Below are 12,500 nucleotides of genomic sequence, written 5' to 3' on the forward strand. Positions count from 1 at the left end.
TACTGTGCGCGTCCTTATCCAATTCCAAGGCGCATATTTAAGATATTGGAATAACTGTCCACATTTACTTTTCCTCAGCAAACAATTTGAGTAGGCCTAATGAACAGCAAAAGCACTAGCCTATGTCGATCTACTATCCCTCATAGTACAAAAGTTGACCTATTCTATTCTGTGCGATAAATAAATATTCCAAACAAAGTCTGGGACAGTTGTGGGATGCGGTAGATCCCAAATTAATACAACCACTAGCATCAAAAAACCTGTTTTAAGCAATGAGCCTGACGCAACAGATGAGAACGTTTAGCTTAAAATGTTGATGAACTATTAGGCATGAGAACGTTTAGCTTAAAATGTTGATGAAATATTAGGCTATTTCTTCACATTATAAGCCCAGCAATGTGCACACAGCAGTAGGCTATAAGCGCAAATGTTCCATTAACAGGAAAACACCATTCTCAAAAGTGACCACAAATGCGATTATGCATCTAATGCTTTTATTATAAAGGTGAATTTTTATGGTGAAAATGATCTTCCCCAAACTTGAAACTCACGCGCTGCGTATGTATGCCAGTTAGGCTCTACACCGGTTGTAAAGCAGATTAATGGGCTAGGCTACATGAGGTGTGCGACTATGATTTGAAAAAGTCGCAAAAAAAGCATGCGCTGTTTCTTGCTTTACTGCACACGCTGGGCATCATTCACAAGTTATAATATATAATTCACAAGTGATAGGCTAATATTGTCACCCATCACACTATTCTTAATTTAATGTTGTCTTTACATATACAAAATAATATATATGTGTGAAATTCGTTTTGATTTAGAATGGACCATTATCATGCACCTGTCTCGAAACACGGGTCGTCTATGGACTTAAATAGTGAATGGAGGACGCTTTTCCCATCGTTCATTTTCATGCCAGCCAGGTAGGAAATACTGCTGTTGTAAAGAGAAGCAATGTGCATCCTCCTCTTTTTAATAGAGGCCATCACTCTGTTTTCTCACGCAACTGCATAGCCTACAGAAATGTTGTGCAACATGAGCTCATGGGCTCTCATGAAGTGTTTGATTAGATTTTCGAATACATTTGCATTGATGTAAGAGTGATTAGAGGGACAATAGAGTGCTGAGTACCAGGCAGTTAGCAATTTAGTAGGCTACTAATAACCATCAGCAGCATCAGAGCTTGGAGAAGCCTAATTACCATGACTAAACGGTCATGTGGAATTTGACTGCCGTCATGACTCGTGACCGCCGGTGTGGCGGTAATAAGTTCACCGTAACAGCCCTACTCTCAGGTCAGATACAGGGTTCTCTGTATCATACTGAACGGTACAATACAGAGCACAGGCTTAATTGGGGAGAACGGGCTCACAGTAATGGCTGGAATGGAACAAATGGAATGGTATCGAACACATCAAACACATGGTTTCCATGTGATTGATATCATTCCATTCACTCCATTCCAGCCATTATTATGAGCCTTCCTCCCCTCAGCAGCCTCCTGTGATGCAAAGCCATCAGCCATAGAACGACCATCACTTTCAGCCTACAATTCAGGAGACAACGTCAAGGCAGCTTCCAAGAAATTCAGGATATGGCTCTGTCTATTACACCCTGTCATGATGATGATCATCATCAACATCATCGTAATCATCCTTATGTAGATGATGACCATGTACTGTAAATGTTATTTTCCTACCTACCACATTTCAACAAAATACCTGAGCCGTCCATTCAGATTTCTGAGCCCTTCTAGTATTCCAAAGCATGAGAAGACAAAATCCATTATCATAGTCAAACATCCCCTCCTCCGTAAATTGGATCATAAAAGAGCATCTGTGAAATCTGTGAGCGGCGTCGCCAGGGCTCTTTTACACACTCTGCCTTATTCATGTGACACAACCTGGCGCAACAAAGTGCAAGTGACGGCATGGAAGTGAAAGGGGACTCAAAGCAACACTTCTTAGCACCCCTCTGGTCTCCCTCCGGTCTTCCTCCGGTCTTTCTCCGGTCTTCCTCTGTCACCTGCATTTGAATCTTTTCATTTGGCTCTCTCGCTCCCCCCTTCTCCTCTCCTCTCTCCCTCTCTATGAGAACTCTATTCATTGGTCTCCAGTTCAGGGACAACATGAACATATATTTACTTATCTTAGAATACCAACCGAAAGAAAACAATGTTAAGTACAAAATGTGATATGTACAAGCCTAAAAACATTGTAGAATCTCCAGTTTCATCCTCCATACCTCTAAATGTGGAGCTTGTGAGAGATGGACACGATAAACAGAGCCCATGCTGTCTTTCCATGTATTTCTGCCCTTGCTGAAAGCCCAGTTGTTTTAGCCGTTTGTCAGCTGCCACAGTAAGATGTTTGCACCTGGCATGGTTGAAAAGGGCACATTCTGCTGCTTTGCCATGCACTATGCCTCCATACACAACACACACCACTACCAATGAGAAAGAAAAAACAAAGACCATATCTCAGCATAGGGATACAGGGTTCTCCATAGAACCAGCCTTCTGCATAATTATCAATGCCTGCCATTTCAAATCATTCTGTTACTTCACTTTGCAATCTCACTTTGATTGGGCATCACAGAGGTATTCACATTGGCGCTTGAGAGCTCAGTCAGTGGCGTCACTCTAGTCAATCACGCTTTCTTTCCTCCTGGAGAAAATATGTTCCAAGGTACCCTTTGGGTCTGGACAATCAGAAAAACCACAGGACTTCCTAATTTTCGTAAGTACACCTCAGCTCCCTTCACAGGGAACACAAATCACATAGCTAGGCTACAGGGGGTGGGAGGGGGGGGTGCTGTGGGATTATTTAAGATTAAGGGTTTCAGATGTTTTCGGAAGATGGGGAGGGACTTTGCTGTTCTAGCTTCAGGGTGAAGCTGGTTCCACCATTGTGGTTCCACCATTGTTCCATAGGCAAGTCTCATGGTCTTGTAGTGGATGCGAGCTTCGACTGGAAGCCAGTGGAGTGTGCGGAGGAGCGGGGTGACATTGAAGAACTTTGGAAGGTTGAACACCAGGCGGGCTGCAGCATTCTGGATAAGTTGGAGGGGTTTGATGGCACAAGCGGGGAGCCATATTCAAACATCCGCTCCTCCGTAAATTGGGTCATAAAAGAGCATCTGTGAAATCTGTGAGCGGCGTCGCCAGGGCTCTTTTACACACTCTGCCTTATTCATGTGACACAACCCGGCGCAACAAAGCGCAAGCGACAGCATGGATGTGAAAGTCTCAAAGCCACACTTCTCAGCGCCCCTCCGGTCTCCATCAGGTCTTCCTCCGGTCTTCCTCCGGTCTTCCTCTGTCAACTGCATTTTGATACCCCTCCCTCAGGAGCATCCATCTCTCATCTCCTGCTCTGCCTCGCTTTGTGTTCCATCTCTCCCATCACACCAAGTCCAGGACTTTGATACATTTGGCAGTGATGAATGTCTCCGAGTAGGACCGAGGTGGGGTATCGGGAGGACAGGAGTATGTGTGTGTTATGGCTGCATGATATGGGTCAAAACATCGAATTGCAAATGTTTTTAACCAAACACTGCGATTGCGATTTCACTTGCAATATAGATCAAAACACTTGGATGAACTGTTGGAATCATAGAAATCGAATGTTTTATATTAAGAAGCAAAGTGTAAAGCAGCATTGTTTTTGTTTGGAACAATCTGTTGACTCCATTTGATCTAACAGAACAGCATGCAAATTTATAGTGAATCTAACAGTGGGGAGGAGGAAGTGCGCTGCTTGAGTGGCAGGGGTGGGGCTTTATGTGTGTGGGAAGCAGCCGCAAGGAAAGAGAGGGAGAGAGACGACAAACAGAGTAAACTATCAAAACGGATGTTACACACGGCGGAGTGGCGTTTCAAAATAATGCGACATGGAAATCTCTTGCAATATGACCATTGCACATGTCAATATTGCGATTTCGATGTAATTCGATTAAATGTGCAGCCCTATTGTGTGTGTGTTTCCTTGTGTGTGTGTGTCCTTGTGTGTGTGTGTCCTTGTGTGTGTGTGTGTCCTTGTGTGTGCATGAGTTGACAGGAGGAGAATAAAAAGTGCAGAATTAGAATCCCATCTCCCATCTTGTCAGGTGAAATCTGTGCGAGTGACTGGCAATGTGAGAGAGGGAATTTGTGTGAGTACCTTCTTCCATATGTTTGGGGAGTCTCCCACATGCCTTTTGGCGAACACCAAACGTGTTTGCTTATTTTTTTCTTTAAGCAATGGCTTTTTTCTGGCCACTCTTCCGTAAAGCCCAGCTCTGTGGAGTGTACGGCTTAAAGTGGTCCTATGGACAGATACTCCAATCTCCGCTGTGGAGCTTTGCAGCTCCTTCAGGGTTATCTTTGGTCTCTTTGTTGCCTCTCTGATTAATGCCCTCCTTGCCTGGTCCATGAGTTTTGGTGGGCGGCCCTCTCTTGGCAGGTTTGTTGTGGTGCCATATTCTTTCAATTTTTTAATAATGGATTTAAATGGTGCTCCGTGGGATGTTCAACGTTTCGGATGTTTTTTTATAACCCAACCCTGATCTGTACTTCTCCACAACTTTGTCCCTGACCTGTTTGGATAGCTCCTTGGTCTTCATGGTGCCGCTTGCTGGTGCCCATTGCTTAGTGGTGTTGCAGACTAATATTTTTTTCATTTCACTTCACCAATTTTGACTATTTTGTGTATGTCCATTACATGAAATCCAGATAAAAATCCATTTAAATTACAGGTTGTAATGCAACAAAATAGGAAAAACGCCAAGGGGGATGAATACTTTTGCAAGGCACTGTATCAGCGGTGGCAGGTGAGTGTGCTTCAGACAGGAATATTGTCTTTGTGGAGGGTGCCCCCCTACCCCCTACGTCCCTCTTCCAGTGTTTAACCTTATCTGTCAGGCCTTTGAGTGATCCACTCAGCAGCTGCAGCTCACTCAGGATCACAATGGGCATTCTCTTCCTTTAAAATAACCAACACAGGCCCGCAGCAGGTGCACTGGGGTCAAACACAAATGTAGGCGTGTGTCCACTGTCCATGTATTTATAAAGCAAGTAAGTCTCCCACAATCTCGGCCAAACAGCACAATTTCCATCATTTCTAGGGTGGATGGGTGGACACTGGACAGGGTGGATGGAATGGTTCAAATCATTGCAATATAATGGTGGATCCAAATCCCATCCATAGTATTGATCAGAGAGGGAGGGCAGCCTAACTGCAGCAGCCAGCCGGAAAGGCCAACAGAACAGAGACAGATTGACTTAGTGGCCCCTGCAGCACCGACTCAACCCACCTCACCTCCACTCCTCACTGCTCCCCCTAAACTAAGAGAGAGAGCGAGGGAGCAGGAAAGTAAGAAAATCCATTGAAGCTAATGGAATGTCTAATATCTGCTTTTAAAGGACTCACCCTATTTACCCAATCTGGGCAGTGGAGATTAAGTGTGTTTTCTATCAGCTACAATAAAACGGGGGAGCTGAACATAATTAGGGCCATTTAAGACTGGGAGCACGATGGACCAACCACCAGACTGATCTTATTATCTTATGAAGATAAACGAGCTAGCCGCTGTAATAGGCAAATTAATTATTGCATGGCTTCTAATCGCACTCTGCTCTAATTCCCTTCTGCAGGATGTCTTTTGTTTTCATTATTATGGAGGACAAGAGGCTGAGCGTGGAAGAAGAAAGGCCAGATAGCTCCTTCAGGAGAGGGTGCGTGCGTGCGTGTGTACTGTATGTGTGTGCATATGTGTGTGTGCGCTTGCGCGTTCGTGTGCGTGATTATTGATCTTATCATAATTGACCTTATGATCATACCAATGGACATTCACATATCCTTTAACGTATGTTTGAACATGAAATGCAGGAGAGCAGGGCCTTGAAAATAGTACGAGAAATTCCTTTTGGTTCGTAGTAACAGTAATCCGAAAATTACATCTATCTTCCTCCTATTTTGTAATCATGTATAATCCCCCTTTTCATTTCCAGCATAACTGAATGATTTCCCTTTTCATAGATTTAGTAGACTGACATTGGCATTGCGTCATCTGTTTGAGCTGTCTGTAGTGAATGACAGAATGAGGTGAGCCTAATCCCAGCCTCAGCCCCTCCTGGGTGATGATGCTGTGTGTTGTCGGAGCGGTCCTAATGTCCTAATGAACCCTAATTAACCTTCATTAGCCAAGCAGTGATCCACAACGCCAGTGTTGCTGTGTTGCTGGCACCTTCCTCTCTCCCCAGCGTCTCCCCTGTGTCTAGTGCTGTTTATTATCATCACATTAATGAGGGGGCTAATTTATATGCCATAGCTCACCTAATCACAAACACAGACAGCCCTCTCTCCTCTCCTTCTCTCTCACCCCTTCACTCAATCTTCTCTGCACCTCAAGTGGACCTCCAGCAGCAGGGGTGGGAGGGAGGGCTGCCCTCCTAAAACCAAGGTCACTCCCCCCTGCCCTCACCTCTCTCTCTCCATTTCTCTCTCTCCATCTCTCTCTCTCTCCTTCCCTTCCGGTCTCTCTCCTTACCTCGCTTTCTCCCTCCCTCCCTCCCTCCCTCCCTCCCTCCATGAGGTTTGTGAAGGATGGCCAAGGCCAAATGAGAAGACTGAGGGAGAATCAATCCAGCCGCACATGCTTCTAATTAATTCATAATCAGTTGTGGTCTCTCTCGCTCATCTCCACTGTGGACGAGCATGACCCAGAAAAGGATACGCAGCAGCCAAATGATGGATGACAACAGCTCATTCACATTGCCTGTCCCCCTCCCTCCAACCTCCAACTCACACTGTTGTATTCACCACAAACCCCTGAAATAGACTAGAATACCATCCATTAACCACTATCTAGCTACACTATTCCCTTTCTTTTTCACACACACACACAGTCATACACATACTGAAATACCCAAATGAATGACAATAAAACAATACAAACTGAGAGGCAATGCTCTTCTGGATTTCTGTATCTCTCTGCTTAATAACATTGTTCTGCAAATTGGAACGGGTGTGGGCTGCCAAGTCAGTGACAGCAGCGCTGCGAGGAGTTTGAAGGGGCAAATTAATTTCCGTGCCGCTGCTCTCCTGTCCCAGAAACGAGGTTGAGACACGAGAGAATGTTTTCTCTCTTTATCAGACAGACCAGGCCACGAAACCCCTGCCCCGGTTCCCCCACCACATCTCACACACACATTCATCATCACCTCACACGTACGCGCACACGCACACACAAGGGTGCAACCCACTACCCTCTCACTTTTCATATCAACACCTCTCCCACCCTCTCCTTCCATTGTGACACTTCCCCTTAGCTCCCTGCTTTACCCCCCACCTTTACTTCCTCTACTCCATGAAGCCACCCAGCACCTCTCCCAACACCCCGGTGCTTCTCCCTTCACACCATGCCACCACCCCACCCCACCATCACCAATCTACCCCTTTCGTCCTCCTCAATACCCCCATCCACTCCTCTCCAGGGTAGTACCCCATGCCTGCCCTTAATCATTACCCTTCAAGTGGAGGTAATTGGCATCCCTCAGTAAGCACCCCCAGCACGCACACATACACACACACACACACACACAACATCGCTCCCTCCCTCCTCCCACCTCCTATGACACCCGGATCTATAATTTAAGTGCTTCAGAAGCAGCTCCATGAAGAGCCATGAGCACACATGCTTTCAGAGCTGACAGTTTGAAGTTAATGCTTTCCTACATTGGGGTCCTCTGCAATTAGCCATTTATTCCTGTCTCCAGGTGAGAGGTGATACCCAGGATCATTTAGCTATTTGATTTGGAATTTTAGGACCCCTTAAGGTATAAAAATAAAATAAAATGCTGAAACATTGAATTTGGCCTTACTGCTATTACACATTGAAAAACAGCTTCATACACGGAAAAACAGATAGTCAAAGTGTCTGTCCTATATATGAGAGATATAAGAAAGATCAGGAAACTTTTGACATTTACATTTTAGTCATTTAGCAGACACTCTTATCCAGAGCGACTTACAGTTAGTGAGTGCATACATTTTCATACTGGCATGTATTTAACCCCTTATTTTAGGCACTAAACTACAGTATCTCCATGTGTGACTCGTTTCAGGAAACTAGGTGTATGTCGCGCGTCACTACTTCACAGGAGAGCCATTTGAAAATGAGCTTTTTGGCAGAAATGCCTTCTGGAATGTGAACTTTCATGTGCCTTAATAACAAACTTGTATGCCATCTCTAAATACGAATAAAATTGTTAAATTACGAGCCTAGTTGGTTTAGCCACAGAAAAAGACAGCAACCTTCCTGCTAGCCATGATTGGATGAGATAATGAGTGGGCTGGACATGCTGAGAGATGAGTTCGGATTGGTCTGCCATGTAGCGTGCTTCTGTCTATTTGAGCTGGTCAGTATGTGTAGGTAATCCTGTCTAACGCGCTTTTTTTTAAATATATGTATTGCTCTCTACTTTCTGGAGGACCGAGTTTTGAAAACAGTGGAATTAGAGTATGATAGCTAAGGAGATTACATCTTCAAACTAAGGGCAACCATGGCATCTGTGACAGAGAGGGAGAAGCGTCCATCCATGTATACTGGTAAGATAGCTAGCTACATTTTCAGATATTACACATTTCTAATTTTGTCAGAAAGTCATTTTCATTTCAAGTTAAAGTGTACTGTTAGCTAGCTAGCTAAAGTTAGCTGGCTGGCTCGCTAGGTAACGTTACGTGTATGATCTGTGTAGTAATATTATTAGTATCTCAGATCCATTTGCTTTGCTAGTTATAGCCTAATGTTAGCTATCTAACATTGAACCTGGATGGTTAGCTACCTGCAGATTCATGCAGGGTAGTAACGTCATGAGTTGGGATTATGGTTCATTGTTTAGCTAGCTAGCTAGCTACATGTCTTAACAAAAGACTCCACTATGCAAGTAACCATTTCAATAGAATGTTAATGATGTCACTGCGACAACTGTTGATAGACGTAGCTGGTAAATTCGCTCTGGCTATCTACTCCAATTTCAGAGCACTCCCGTCTGAGTGTGCGAGAACGCAGAATAACTGACGAATTTACGAACGCTCAACACCCGTAGAATTTGGCTGGTGTCAGTAAACGTTGGCAAAAAAGCGTAAATTGTTGCCAGCAACACAGTTGCAGTCCCCAACGCTTTGGATAACATAAAAACAGCCTAACCAGCTCTGCTAGGGCGAGTAAAATGGTCAGAGTGAGCTGTTCTCTCATTTGTGTCTGGAAGTAGCTAGCAAGCTAGCCAACGTTAGCCAGTTAGCTTGGTGATTGACTGCTGTTGTTAGGACAGAACGCTCGGATCAACCCTTAAAGAGATGGGTGGGGCTAAAGCTTAAGAGGGTGTGAACGATGCTGAATGGGTGTAGACAAAGAAGAGCTCTCCAGTAGGTGAACCAAAACATTCAAAGGCCATTTTCTCAAAGGTGAGGTTACAAGTTTATCAACTTTCAAAACAGAATTACTTTCCCATTGTTCCTCAACTGTAGTGTATGATATACAATTTTCTAGCTGTCTCTTTTTCATTTCAAATGTTGCTACATAAGACCGAATTGAGCCGTTCGGTCACATATATACAGTACTTCAATTTATCTGGTACCTGTCTACATTCAGACTAGTCTTGTGAGGCTTGTGGGCGTCCAGAGATTCACCATTTCCGTTGAAGGGTCATATTGGTGTGTAGCCCAAACTGTTCGGACACTACAGACAGAAGTTGGCATGTCGGCTGTACCGACTTCAGACGAGTCCCGTGACGCTTGTTAGGGTGGTAGAGAGAACACCATCGTGTTTGTGAGAGTCTCATCTTTCCATAGAAGGGTCATAATAGTTTTTAGGCCAAACCGTTCGGAGGCTACAGACGTTTTTGTGAGATTACAGATTTTCGGGATGCCTCATGGTCTGACAAACATGGCTCTAGCTCTGCCAATTTTCACAGCAGATGCGTAAGGGTGACATCGGTGGATGTGGTGGATTACAGATATCTCTAGTTTAAACTGACAGATTTTGATGGGGATGATTTTTTTATGCGTGGACATCGACTGTAAGGGGTTAACTACTCTAACCTGTGGAAAACACATCACTAACACCATCAACACTTAATGTCAGTGATGAGAATGATCAGCAATGATAAGCATGTACGCAAAACCACACACACATACACAGTGGAATTATTTTTTGGGGACCAACAATTGATTCCCATTCAAAATCATATTTTCATAAACTCCTAGCCCTAAACCTAACCCCTAACTGTAATTTTTTACCCCCTTTTTCTCCCCAATTTTGTGATATCCAATTGCGATCCAATTACGATCTTGTCTCATCACTGCAACTCCCCAATGGGCTCGGGAGAGGCGAAGGTCAAGTCATGCGTCCTCCGAAACATGACCCGCCAAACCGCGCTTCTTAACACCCGCTCGCTTAACCCGGAAGCCAGCCAGTGTCGGAGGAAACACCGTTCAAGTGACGACTGAAGTCAGCCTGCAGGCGCCCGGGCCGCCACAAGGAGTCACTAGAGCGCGTTGAGCCAAGTAAAGCCCCCCCGCCAAACCCTCCCCTAACCCGGACGACGCTGGGCAAATTGTGTGCCGCCCTTTGGGACTCCCGGTCATGACACAGCCTGGGATCGAACCCCAGGCTGTAGTGACACCGCAACACTGCGATGCAGTGCCTTAGACCGCTGCACCACTCGGGAGGCCCTAACCATCATTCTAACCTTAACTGTAACCCTAACCCCTAAGACTAAAATAGCCTTTTTACAAGTGAGGACTGGCAAAATGTCCTCACTTCTCTGAATTTCAGGTGGTTCAATATTTTTGTGAGGACTTCTGGTACTCACAAGTATAGTAAAATGTGTACACACACACACACACACACACACACACACTCTCTCTCTCAGGGCTCCAGCACTCTCAGGTGGGGACAACTTGAAGCCCTCGCATTTCATCTCCCAGTGTTCCTAATGAACCCATCCTGAGTAATAATGATCCTCCCTGTCCTTCAGAGCAGCAAGGACAGCCAGCATCGACACTCAGTCACTCTTCTGCTGCTGCTGGCCTTTACTGGAGACTAGTGGAGCAGGCCAACACACACGGACTGACAGAGAAACTAAAAGACCCAGAAACGTAGCTCACACCATCTACAGCCAATACAGGCAGACAGACTGCAGAGACAGTACCCCTCAATTCCTAAAGGAATGTCACCAAAGCTAAATCAATTCATACATCAAATACATTTACCACAATATCCATATTCACAATCTGTTACAAATTCATTACATGCAACATGAAAAAGGCCCTTCTGGGGGATGGAATCCAATAATTCCAGATACACTGGTCAATAAGAGGCGGTCTGACTCAATCACTACTGTTTCACCCCCCGGGGAAATATGGTGGCATAAACAACCTTTTTATATCCTTAAAACTTCAGCAGAAATACAGCAGACTAATCTGGACTGGAGGGGTGTGTTTAAACCTCCAAGGACTCACCTCCATTAATGCTGCCCTCGCAAGAATCAGCCACTCAGAGAAACAAGTTAATAGGGATCAATCAGCTCGGAGCTCGACTCACTCCTCCTGGGCCAGGAGGCTTAGGCGAGCAGGATCTGAGGGCGATTGCTTAAAAGATTTGTTAACTACTACGCGGTTTCAGGTGTGAGTTAGAATCAACATACGCACACAGTTGAGGGGAATTCAATGTGAGGACTTGTATAGATTATAGAGGTAGATACTGCATCTTCTACCTAGTACCCACTACCTAATGTATTTCTGTAGTTTATTTATTATATACTATGTCTACATGAGGTAAAGGTAAAGAAACAGCACCGCAGTTCAGAAATGATATAGTAGACATGGTGCCATTACAGAATTTTCTGTTTTCAGAATCTTTCAACAATGTAGTGCTGATAGTACAGTACTAGTATGATTCAGATTAAGGGAATGAATTGAGTGCCATTATTCAAGACCATGTCAATAAATATAGGCAAACTGAGACTATTCTGCACGTAGAACAATCCGTCCAATAACAGTAGCTATCCCTCAGGTTTACATACCCAGTCAGAATCCCCCTCCTTCCATATATCCTAACCTAATCAATAACTGGGACATGGGCCCATCCTCTAATGCAGAGGAAGCTAGATTACCTGGATTTGTAAATACCTGGTAATCCAATAAGGCTCATACTGAATAGAGCTGCACCCAGTTTACCAGAAATTATATTATTCATATGAATCTAGGAAAGTGCCTTGACACAAACATACATTTTTCATTGGTGGTGGTCCTTCGGGTGTGTGTATGTGGGGAGATGTCGTGTGTGTGTGCGTGCATGTGTGTATAATCACATGAAAGGTTGTACTCACATCGGGGTACTCTTTTACAGGCACAAAGAGTTTCTCCTGGAGCTGCACGATGGGGCCCACTGCGTCAGGGAGCTCACTGCTCCTCTTCTCTGTGCTACCGTTTAGCGTGTCGTTGTACATGTCC

General features: G+C 44.7%; 1 protein-coding gene across 3 annotated transcripts in view; it reads right to left on the minus strand.

Annotated features, from left to right (window-relative positions):
* LOC311110862 (KH domain-containing RNA-binding protein QKI-like) overlaps nt 1–12,500 on the minus strand; it is a gene marked incomplete at both ends in the record, with an annotated part of 84,948 nt that overhangs the window by 44,403 nt on the left and 28,045 nt on the right. For all 3 annotated transcript variants that reach the window (XM_084153459.1, XM_084153458.1, XM_084153457.1), the window contains one exon: nt 12,278–12,500. This exon is cut by the window's right edge and continues 19 nt beyond it. In XM_084153459.1, the coding sequence (XP_084009585.1) occupies nt 12,278–12,500 (223 nt within the window). The remainder of the gene's footprint in view (nt 1–12,277) is intronic.

The sequence above is a fragment of the Coregonus lavaretus genome, assembly GCF_964263955.1.
Source record: "Coregonus lavaretus genome assembly, chromosome: 36".
In the NCBI taxonomy this organism is placed as follows: domain Eukaryota; kingdom Metazoa; phylum Chordata; class Actinopteri; order Salmoniformes; family Salmonidae; genus Coregonus; species Coregonus lavaretus.